The 13,895-nt window shown below is 46.3% G+C and overlaps 1 protein-coding gene across 1 annotated transcript in view; it reads right to left on the reverse strand.

Annotated features, from left to right (window-relative positions):
• Positions 1-942: 942 nt before the first annotated feature.
• TUSC2 (tumor suppressor 2, mitochondrial calcium regulator) overlaps positions 943-13,895 on the reverse strand; it is a 209,401-nt gene continuing 196,448 nt past the window's right edge. The window contains exon 3 of the mRNA XM_044078647.1: positions 943-2,582. Within this exon, the coding sequence (XP_043934582.1) occupies positions 2,517-2,582 (66 nt within the window). The 3' untranslated portion in view covers positions 943-2,516. The remainder of the gene's footprint in view (positions 2,583-13,895) is intronic.

A 13,895-nucleotide genomic window follows, 5' to 3' on the forward strand; every position in this document is an offset into this window, starting at 1 on the left:
CCACAGATAACTTGAGGGGGACCCATACATGGGATAAAACATTTAGGAGCTGCCTCTGTCCATTAGTAGTACAGAGGGCAGCCCATGGGTACATTTTCTGTTTCCTATCCATAGATACAAGCTGCGCTTGAAAATGTTATGTGGTTGAAGTCTGTTCTACAGCAGTGGTATACTCTGCAAGACACGCCGATCCCTCCAAATCACACTGTTGATGTTGCAGAAGAGGTTTATATCCCTAGACAAAGCATTTCTGATGCCATGACATGCTGATGTGCAGTAAATCCATCAGTAATGGGTAGGAGGATGCCATGTATGCAGGCACAGGTCACCTCTTAGCAGTGTGTAGGATACACAGTCAAGTGGCATGGCTTTTTAGGCTATGTTGTTTAGGCCTTGTATCTTTTTAGTAAGGTATCTCTGCAGGCTTTCCACTTGTTGCATGCGTCTGCACAGATGCATCTCAAAGGGAGCATTATATTCAATGAATGTCCACCTTTACTCAACACTCAATACTCCAATAACATCCCTAGATCTAGACACAACCCGTTTGTTATAAGCTGTGCAATATACAAGAGCTTTCTTACAATAATGCAGCTTCACTTTTTTAATGGAATCTATTTACCACAGAGAACATATTTATCTAGATATTTTTAAAGAACGTACAGAAAAGCTGGTAGGGCTGGAAATGTCAACTCTAATCCACATTTTAAAGTATTTGCTTTGCCACAGTTGAGCAGATATATGTCAGCCAATTTGTAATCAAGCAGACTATTCTGAAAAACTTAAAATCAAGTTAATGGGTAATGAGGCATTTAATTGAGCATCTCTGCTCAGCCACTGTGACCAACATACAAAAAAAAAGAGAAAAATGTTAGCAGTGGCAAGTCTGTGGACACCCAAAGTGTCTTATTAAGCAGAAAAACTAGAGACTACGCAAATTGGTTGGTTTATGTTCATTTTATTTTGCAGAATGTTTACTAAGAAAAGCCCAGCAAAGATAACTGTCAGTTCCATCCCATCAACTCACTACAGAACAGAAGATTACGACAAGTACGCACATTCAGTCATTATTAGATAAATAGAGATGTAGATTCTGATCTTTTGCCTAATGCACCTAATACTCAAATCACCAATTCAAACCTCAAATGCCTCCAAACTCATAGCACTTAATCCAACACAACATGTTAATGCTGCTGAACAGAAAGAAGGTAAGATCAACTACATGAGGGAGAAAGCATGGCCAAGATCTAGACCAGTGAAGTAAGCAAAGTTAGGAAATGGCTAAACTTAGCATTCTACAACTGCTCTCCACCTGGAAGTGGTAAACAAACAAGAATACAGGAAAACATTCCTGCATCAAACAGTGGAGGCAGAAGAGACTCATGCAGTGATGCAGGCAAAGTAATGTTACATCCTATGTACTATGCGTATCCTGGACTAAGAAAACAGTCTAAACCAAAGGAGGTTAAAGATGCAACTTTCTAATCAGATCTTGATCGTCCTGGCACATAAAGCAGTCATTGCTATAACAAGACCGCTCATGGAGGTTGTGTTAGGGTCCACAGCCTTGACATATATTCCACATCATTAAACAACAAAAAACAAAAATTCAACACCACACACACATAGGTGTTCCATACCACATGCTGGGCCACAACCATTATTAAATAATGCTATACCCTTACAACAAACAAAACACATCTGTGCTATGAGAAAATAAGGCAATGGTCATAACATTCTGAACAAATTAGACTCAATGGGACAGACTGGTGTCTTCACATCCCCATGTTCAAAGCCATCAGTAACACTGTTGGGCTTTTCAAAAGCAACACACAGTAGAATATTTAACTAGTCGGCAAGGAGGCCATCTAGAAATAGGATTTCACTTCTCCACCATCAACGGCATTTCCCATCCTTTCTCAGTTTTAGTCAGTCCACCAAAATGGGTTATACATGTGATGCATTTTTGGAATAAGTAGTTATTACTGGGTAGTGACACTAGTGGCCACACATCTTTGTAAATGATAAAGGGAAATTATCTCACGCAGTGAGAGGAACCCATTCCATTTTTACCACAGGAATGAGGGAAAGCAAAATAAATAAAAACAAAACCTTGCACTGTACAAGCATTACTTCCTGTTCCACATCAAGTGTTAAAAAATGCAAGTCCTTCCAATATCTAATCCAGGTACAGGATTAACCTACAGAATGTAGTACCACAAACAGGCTCACAGTAGATACGCCGTTCAACAGCTGTGTCCTGTAGTGCTTCAATGCCCCACTAGCAAGGGTCAAAGTTGTACTGGAAATATCACATTATGTTTTTTTCACATTTTTTTCAACTCCTTAACCCCAAGTGATATGGGGACAGAGGACAGTTATTTTTTGCTCACAGTAAAATATTCTTCTTGTGCTCTTGAGACATCTGGGTCAGGATGGTGTTTAAACTCAAGCACTAAAGGTCTTTAAGGACCTCATGGCATGTAGCAACAATCCCTTTCAGAAGCTTCACAAACTCACACTTCACAAAGGACTACTGGAAAATCCACATGAATCCGAGGATGTGTCAGTCGTATCATACCCTACAACATAAACACAAAGATTTAAATTAGCAAACACACATTCTGCTGCAGAGAACCTAAAGCTTCTACATAAATTAAAAACTAACATGAGAAGGAATACAAGCTGTCCAGTACCTTATAAAGCACATACTTTTAATTAAGCAAATGACTTGAGCAGTACAAGGCACCACACCAATCATTTTTAGTAAAATGCAGTGTCTATTTTCAAAATGTAGTGCAAGATAAAACAGCTTAAAGTAGACCACTCCTAAGACAGTATGCCTCAACTGAAAGATTTTGAAAGGCTAGAAGCTGAACCCCAGGGTCTGGGAAATTTTGATAAAAAAGTTTAAGGTTTATTTGCAATTTTATATTATAAGAACGAACAAACAAGTACATTTGTGATGACTGAAGAGGAGGGGCAAGATGGACTTTATGGAAACCAAATAAAAGGTCCGACATTAGAACAAAGTTCAGCAAGTAGTTTCTATAAGTTTAAGGATGAAGTAAACGTGTAACTTTTTTTCAACATTACCAGATAAGCTTACCTGAAACCATCACCCTATCACTCTATATTGGTTTACTACATGTTATGTATGTAAACAGATCAATATGGTTCTTGGTATCTTTCACTTTGGTGCCAAAAAGAACAACAGTCCAGAAAAAGCCAGCTCATTGGCATACTCTAACCAGAACCAGATTAGCATGTGAGATGCTTGACTGACCTGGCAGGGAGGATGGGAGTACCTATTATGGTGGTGGGAAGAGGTTACTGGCATCTCTCGTGTAGAAGTCTGGCAGAGGCCGGAGTTTAAGGAACAGAAACTGGGCTGATGGGTGGAAGGTTATGCAAAGACAGCCACCTATGGCTAGCGGGGAGGGGGTGCAGGATGTACACCATAGCTCCTCATTAATATTCAAGGGAGGGACTCAAGGGCTAGGAAAAAAAAAACACCACCAAGAAATGATGGCACCAGTCCCACATGCTCAGCTCTCATTTCCAGGCGGAGCAAAAGTAAATAAGAATGGCAAGTCCAACAGTTACTTTGCCCAAAATATTGTTTTGAAACCACCAGCCATGACTGTCATGGCTAACATCTGCTATGTATTACAATGTGTATTAAAAAAATTAAAAAAGTAGAGAGCTAAACAACTAAAAACTATAGCTGCGTATACAACTTACCATAACTGCAGATGTTGGGCGTAGATCAGTGTTAGTCTTTCCCAGTCTTTCACCATTCCCGAGCCAGCAGATGTCCTCTGCTTTCCCATTCCAGGATGTTGAAGATGTAACGTGGGTGTCAGCTGGCACCATCTCCAGGTGTTTCTTGCCCAAGGTCTAAGGAGTCTGATGATCCTGATGGGGAGCACAACTTGTCCAACCATCACTACTAGTCAGGATCCCCAAGCTAAAGAGTATGGAAAGGAGGGTGTGGGGAATGATGAATGGGATGAGGGGAACCACCCCTACCCAAGGTACAGGAAGAGAGCAGAGGGAAAGGAGGATGGGAAACGGGTACTGCAACGCTGATGAACTTGAACATAGTACAGCTGTGTATATAACTTACCATAATTGCAGATATTTATCATAGTCAGTCAATGCTGAAAGCACCAAGTCTTGGGAATACTCCCAAAGCTTCTTAGTTGAGTGGTTGGACTAAGATCTGATCCAGAGACAGTAGACTCTCTGCAGAATGGCAGAGGCGAAACTGGCACTTACCTTAGCAAAGGTCTCAATGTGATAACTTCCAATGAAGGTGAGAACATGCAATCAGGTGACAGCTTCTAAAATGGTCTGTATGGGCACTCCTTTCAAAAAGGCAGTGACAGTGGTGGCAGTTCTATGCCTAGTGATGTGTGCTCTAACCCTGAACTGAAACAGTTTACCATGTTGAGTGCAACACAAAGAAATGCAGTTTGCAATACATTTAGCAATAGTTTGCCAACTAGTCTGCCCTATTATCCCTCTGCTAAGGCCACCAGCAGCTGGTAAGATCGGTTTGCAAAGTTTGTCCTGTACAGGACAAATCCTAGTAGTCTGTGTATGTCCAGGGAGTGGACGATTCTCTCTCTCTCATTTGGGGGGTTTGGGAAGAACACAGCGAGGTGAATAGCTTGATTCAATGAAATTTCTTTTATCACCTTTGGCATTAAGAAGGAACTGGTTTTCAAGATACTTACCGTCTCTAAGGAAGACTAGGAATGACTCCTTGCAGATCAGGGATTGAAGTTCGGAATTATGCCTTGCTGAGATGAGTACTAGCAGCAGGGCAATTTTCCACATAGTAGCTTAATACAGGCTGAGGCAGCCACCGTGAAAGGAGGCAGACAGTTTTTCCAAGTACAAAATTCAGGTCCCAGGAGGGAGCACTTTCCCCATCGGGATGGCCTGAGGTGTATTATCCCCTTCAGGAATTGTTTAATGTGGGGGTGTGAATAAATTCTGGAGGAGAGGAAAGATAATGAAGCAAGCTGAGATGGCAGAAGCATGGGGCTTAATGTTCCAAGAAGATGGTCCTTGCTTGAAAAACTGAGAGTCAAGTCATTCATGTATCGGCTATAAAGGTGCCCATGAAGACAGAACACCTTAAGATTAGCACCAGACAGAAAACCTTTTCTATTTTGTTGTATACGACTTCACAGAACTCTGTTTTCTAGCCTCTTTCAGAATGGAGAGAGTATCCAGGAGTTAAGACTGACTGGATGGAGTAAGTATCCAACCTTCCAAGCTGTTAGCCTGAGGGTCTTCAAAACTCCAGTGAATGACATGGTTAGAAGGTCCATGAGTGGCAAAAATGTTACGGTTCCCCCCTGAGCTGAGACTCAGCAGAAGGGAAAAACAGTACAACTGTGAAAGTAAACTTACCATAACAGTAGATGCACAAATGATCACTGCTGAAGCAGCCTTCGCTGTATGGGTTATATCCTGCACAGGAAACAACAGCCGGACATATTTCTAAGCTTCAGGCCACCTTCCACACATCCAAACAGTTAGTCTGATCTCTTTTTCATCAGCATACCAACTGACAGAGGAAAGTTGAGTCCTGATAGGACATTAGTGGGAAACAAGCAAGCAGAAATGCCCAACAAGGTGTGTGCTAATGTGTAATTTCTACTCCCCTGAAGGGCTTTTATTACACATTAACACACACCCTGGCGGGCATTACTGCGCTTAGAGAATGAGCCCTCTGTAAAATTGTGTTTTACATATGCATTTGTTAAGTCCTATTTTATGTTTCTAATACATTTTTGATGTAAAATAATTCCTCCTCCTAATGTTTTCTACTTACTGTACTATATGTTAATGGTGTTGAGAAGAAGCATTTTACATCCAAATATATTAAAAAATAAAATAGCACTTAAAGATACACAAGTAAAACAACAATTTTATAGACAGCCCATTCTCTAAGGGCTGGCAGAGATCATTCTCTCTTTACTCTCTCACACACATGCTACCAGGGAATCACTGGATCGCTTTCGCACTTCACTGACTCACTCTCCTGTCACATGCACACTCGTGCACACACGCATGCAGAGAGAAACATACACAAGTTTGTGTTTCTCTCGATCGAATGTTCTCTCTCTCTTACTCTCATATATGCAAACTTACTCTCATATACGCAAACATACACTCACATATGCATTATTTTTTTTTATTTTATTTTACACTCAATAAGCAGCAAAAGGGCTGCTCAGCAAGTGTAAAATAATGGCGTACACACACACACACACACACACACACACACACACACACACACACACATACACAGAAGGGAGCTTGGCAATACGAACAGAGAAGCACGCATACTCACACAGAGAAGCGCACTCGGCAACATACACACGTGCTCGCACAGAAAGAAGCGCACACATGCATACAGAGAAGAGTGCACAGAGAGAGAAGAACACACACACAGAAGCGCGCGCACACACACAGAGACGCGCACACACACACACACACACAGAGACGCGCACACACACACACACAGAAACGCGCACACACACACACACACACACACAGAGAAACGCACACACACACAGAGAAACGCGCGCACACACATGCACACACAGACACAAAGCACACACACACACACACACACACACACACACACACAGAGGCACGCACACATGCACACACAGAGAAGTACACACACACAGAAGCACACACACACATACAAAAGGCACGCACACACACAGAAGCATGCACACACACAGGGAAGCACACACACACAGGGAAGCACACACACACACACACAAGCACACACACACACAGACAAGCACACACACACACAGAAGCGCACACATATACAAAAGGCACACACACACACAGAAGCACACACACACACAGAAGCACACACATACACAAAAGCGCACACGCACAAAGAAGCACACGCACACAAAGAAGCACACGCACGCACACACAGAAGCGCACACACGCACACAAAGAAGCGTGCACACAGAGAAGCGCGCACACAGAGAAGCGCGCACACAGAGAAGCGCGCACACAGAGAAGCGCGCACACAGAGAAGCGCGCACACAGAGAAGCGCACACACAGACACAGTGAATCACGCACACACAGAAGCACACACACAGGGAAGCAGACAGAAGCACACACACACAGAAAACAGCGCGCACACACAGAAGCACACACACAGACAGAGAAGCACACACACACACAGAGAAACACACAGAAGCACACACACACAGAAGCTTACACACACACACACACAGAAGCTACACACACAGAAGAACAAACACAAAGAAAAGCACACACACACACACACACACACAAAGAGAAGCACACACACACAAAGAGAAGCACACACACACAAAGTGAAGCACACACACACACACACACACACACACACACACAAAGAGAAGCACACACACACACACACACACAAAGAGAAGCACACACACACACACAAAGAGAAGCACACACACACACACACAAAGAGAAGCACACACACAAAGAGAAGCACACACACAAAGAGAAGCACACACACACAAAGAGAAACACAGAGAAACACACAAAGAGAAGCACACAGACACACACACAAAGAGAAGCACACAGACACACACACAAAGAGAAGCACACACACACAGAAGCACACACACACACACACACACACACACACACACACACACACACACACACACACAGAGAAGCACACACACACAGAGAAGCACACACACACAGAGAAGCACACACACACACACACACAGAGAAGCACACACACACACACAGAGAAGCACACACACACACAGAGAAGCACACACACACACACACACAGAAGCACACACACACACACACACACACACACACACACACACACACACACACACACACAGAAGCACACACACACACACACAGAGAAGCACACACACACACACAGAGAAGCACACACACACACACAGAGAAGCACACACACACAGAGAAGCACACACACACACACACACACAGAGAAGCACACACACACAGAGAAGCACACACACACAGAGAAGCACACACACACACACACAGAGAAGCACACACACACACACACAGAGAAGCACACACACACACACACACACACACACACACACACACAGAGGAGCACACACACACACAGAAGCACACACACACACAGAAGCACACAGACACACACACACACACACACACACACACACACACACACACACACACACACACACAGAGAGAAGCACACACACAAAGAGAAGCAAACACACACAAAGGGAAGAGAAGCACACCCACACACACAAAGAAAAGCACACCCATAAAGGGAAGCAGACACACACACACTAACACACACAGAGAAGCACACAGAAGTGCACACAGAGAAGCACACACACATACACAGAGAAGCACACACACACACACACACACACACAGAGAAGCACACACACAGAGAAGCACACACACACAGAGAAGCACACACACAGAGAAGCACACACAGAGAAGCACACACACACACACAGAGAAGAACACATACACACAGAGAAGAACACACACACACACAGACGTGCACACAGAGAAGCACACACACACACACACACACACAAAAGTACACACACAGAGAAGCAGACACACAGGGAAGCGCACATACACACACAGAAGCACGCACACAAAGAGAAGCGCACACTTACACACACACAGAGAAGCATGCGCACACACACAGAGAAGCACGTGCACAGAGACGCACACGCACACTGAGAAGCAGACACGCACACTGAGAAGCAGACACACACACTGAGAAGCAGACACACACTCACACTGAGAGGCAGACACACACACTCACACTGAGAAGCAGACACACACACACACACACACAGAAGCAGACACACACACACACACACTGAGAAGCAGACACACAGAAACACACACAGAGAAGCACACACAGAGAAGCACACACACACACACAGAGAAGCGCACACACACACAGAGAAGCACACACACACAGAGAAGCACACACACACAGAGAAGCACACACACACACAGAAGCACACACACACACACAGAGAAGCACACACACACACAGAGAAGCACACACACACACAGAGAAGCACACACACACATTGAGAAGCGCACACACATTGAGAAGCACACACACACAGAGAAGCAAACATTGAGAAGCACACACACAGAGAAGCAAACATTGAGAAGCACACACACAAACACAGAGAAGCACAGACACACACAGAGGCGCACACACAGAGGCGCACACACACACACACAGAAGCACACACACACAGAAGCACGGAAGCGTGCACACACACACAAGTGCACACACAGAAGTGCACAGGCAGAGAAGCATACATGCGCGTGCATACACAGAAGCAGACACACACACAGACAAGCACACACAGACAAGCACACACAGACAAGCACACACACAGACAAGGCGCACACAGCACGCACACACAGAAGTGCACACACACAAGTGCACACAGAGAAGTGCACTCGCGCGCACACACAGAGAAGGACACACACAGAGAAGCCTACACACAGAGAAGCACAAACACACACACACAGAAGCACAAACACACGTACACAGAAGCACAAACACACGTACCCAGAGAAACACAGAGAAGCACACGCACACTGAGAAGCACACGCACACTGAGAAGCACACGCACACACACACAGAAGCACACACACACAGAAGCACACACACACAGAAGCACACACACACAGAAGCACACGCACAGACCGAGAAGCACACGCACAGACCGAGAAGCACACGCACAGACCGAGAAGCACACGCACACTGAGCACACACACACACAGAAGCACACACAGAGAGAAGCACACACACACACAGAAGCGCACACACACAAACACACAGAAACGCACAGAAGCACACACACACAGAGAAGCACACACACACACATAGAGAAGCACACACACACGGAAGCGTGCACACACAAATGCGCACACACAGAAGCGCACAGGCAGAGAATCATATGCAGAGAAGTACACATGCACAGAGAAGCATACATGCGCGCTCGCATGCACACACACGGAAGCAGACACACAGAAGCACACAAAGACAAGCACACACAGACAAGGCGCACACAGCACGTACACACAGCACGCAAACACACACACACACACACAGAAGCACACACAAAAACACACACAAGCGCACACAGAGAAGCACACTCGCGTACACACAGAGAAGCACACACACAGAGAAGCACAAACACACGTACACAGAAGCACAAACACATGCACACACAGAAGCACACACAGAGAAACACACACAAACACAGAAGCGCACACACAGAGAAGCAGAGAAGCGCACACACACACAGAGAAGCAGAGAAGCGCACACACACAGAGAAGCACGCACACACACACACACACACACACACACACACACACACACACACACACACACACACACACACACACACACAGAGAAGCAGACACACACAGGGAAGCGCACACACACACACAGAAGCGCACACACAGAGAAGCACACACAGAGAAGCACACACAGAGAAGCACACACACACACAGAGAAGCACGCACACACAGAGAAGCACACGCACACTGAGACGCACATGCACACACTGAGACGCACAGACACACACTGAGAAGCAGACACACACACACACACACACACACACAGAGGCAGACACACACACAGAGAAGCACACACACACACATTGAGAAGCGCACACACACACATTGAGAAGCGCACACACACAGAGAAGCAAACACTGAGAAGCACACACAAACACAGAGAAGCACAGACACACAGAAGCATACACACAGAGAAGCACACACAGACGCACACACACAGAAGCACACACACAGAGAAGCACACGCACACACAGAAGCGCGCACACACACAAGTGCACAGGCAGAGAAGCACACATGCACAGAGAAGCATACAGTGTGCGCATACACAGAAGCAGGCACACACAGAGAAACACACACACAGACAAGCACACACACAGACAAGGCGCACACAGCACGCACACACAGAAGTGCACACACACACAGCACGCACACAGACACACACAGAAGCACACATGCACACACAGAAACACACACAAGCGCACACAGAGAAGTGCACTCGCGCGCACACACAGAGAAGCACAAACACAGAGAAGCACAGAGAAGCACAAACACACGCACAGAGAAGCACAAACACACACACAGAGAAACACAGAGAAACACGCGGAGAAGCACACGCACACTGAGAAGTACACGCACACACACACAGAAGCACACACACACAGAAGCGCACGCACACAGAAGCGCACGCACAGACTGAGAAGCACACGCACAGACTGAGAAGCACACGCACAGACTGAGAAGCACACGCACATTGAGCACACACACACTGAGAAGCGCACACACACACAGAAGCGCACACACACAAACACACAGAAGCGCACACACAGAAACGCACAGAAGCAAACACACACAGAGAAGCACACACACACACACATACGGAAGCGCGCACACACAAGTGCACACACAGAAGCGCACAGGCAGAGAAGCACACATGCACAGAGAAGCATACACGCGCGTGCGCACGCACACATGGAAGCAGACACACACAGAAGCACAGACAAGCACACACACACAGACAAGCACACACACAGACAAGGCGCACACAGCACTTACACACAGAAGTGCACACACACACAGCACGCACACACACGCACACACAGAAGCACACACAAAGAAACACACACAAGCGCACACAGAGAAGCACACTCGCGCACACACACAGAGAAGCACAAACACACACACACAGAAGCACAAACACACGCACACAGAGAAGCACACACACAGAGAAGCACACACACAGAGAAGCACACACACAGAGAAGCACACACAGAGAAACACACACACAGAGAAACACACACAAACACAGAAGAGCACACACAGAGAAGCAGAGAAGCGCACACACACAGAGAAGCAGAGAAGCGCACACACACAGAGAAGCAGAGAAGCGCACACATACATTGAGAAGCACACACACAGAGAAGCGCACACACAAACAAAGAGAAGCACAGACACACAGAGAAGCACACACACACACACACACTGAAGCACATAGAGAGAAGCACACACACACACACTGAAGCACAGAGAGAAGCACACACACACACACTGAAGCACATAGAGAGAAGCACACACACACACAGGGAAGTACACACACAGAAGCACACACAAACACAGAGAAGCACACACAGAAGCACACACACACACACAGAAGCACACACACAGAAGCACACACACACACACAGAAGCACACACAGAAGCGCGCACACACACACACAGAGAAGCACACGCACAGACTGAGAAGCACACACACACTGAGAAGCGCACACACTGAGAAGCGCACACACTGAGAAGCGCACACACTGAGAAGCGCACACACTGAGAAGCGCACACACAGAAGCGCACACACGCACACAGAAGCGCACACACGCAGAGACTGAGAAGCACACGCACAGACTGAGAAGCACACGCACAGACTGAGAAGCACACGCACACTGAGCACACACACAGAGAAGCACATACACACATACGGAAGCACACACACACAGAAGCGTGCACACACAAATGCGCACACAAAAACGCGCACACACAAATGCGTGCACACACAGAAGCGCACAGGTAGAGAATCATATGTAGAGAAGCACACATGCACAGAGAAGCATACACGCGCGCTCGCACACACACACACGGAAGCAGACACACACAGAGAAGCACACAGACAAGCACACACACAGACAAGGCGCACACAGCACTTACACACAGAAGTGCACACACACACAGCACGCACACAGCACACACACACACACACACACACACACACACACACACACACAGAGAAGCACACACAAAGAAACACACACAAGCGCACACAGAGAAGCACAAACACATGCACACACAGAAGCACATGCAGAGAAGCACACACACAGAGAAACACACAAACACAGAAGCGCACACACAGAGAAACAGAGAAGCGCACACAGAAAAGCACACACACACATTGAGAAGCACACACACACAGAAGCGCACACAAACAAAGAGAAGCACAGACACACAGAAGCACACACACACAGAAGCACACACAGAGAAACAGAGAAGCACACACACACGCAGAGAAGCACACACACACAGAGAAGCACACACACAGAGAAGCACACACACAGAGAAGCACACACACACAGAGAAGCACACACACACAGAGAAGCACGCACAAACAGAGAAGCACACACACACACACAGAGAAGCACGCACAAACACATACAAGCACACAGATGCGCACACACAGAGAAGCGCACAAGCACACACACAAAGAAGCACACACGCAGAGAAGCACACGCACACACAGACATAGAAGCACACACAGAAGCATGCCCACACACAGAAACACACACAGAAACACACACACACAGAGAAACACACACACACACACACACACACACACACACACACAGAGAAACACACACACACACAGAAACACGCACACAGAAACACACACACAGAAACACACGCACACACAGAAACACGCACACACAGAAACACGCACACACAGAAACACACGCACACAGAAACACACGCACACAAACACACACACACAGAAACACACGCACACAGAAGCGCACACACACACACACAGAGAAGCACACACACACACACACACAGAGAAGCACACACACACACAGAGAAGCACACACACACACAGAGAAGCACACACACACACACAGAGAAGCACACACACACACACAGAGAAGCACACACACACAGAAGTGTACACACACACACACACAGAAGCACACACACACACAGAAGCACACAC

This window comes from Protopterus annectens, chromosome 7.part1 (assembly GCF_019279795.1).
Source record: "Protopterus annectens isolate FY-2018-M chromosome 7.part1, PAN1.0, whole genome shotgun sequence".
In the NCBI taxonomy this organism is placed as follows: Eukaryota; Metazoa; Chordata; order Ceratodontiformes; family Protopteridae; genus Protopterus; species Protopterus annectens.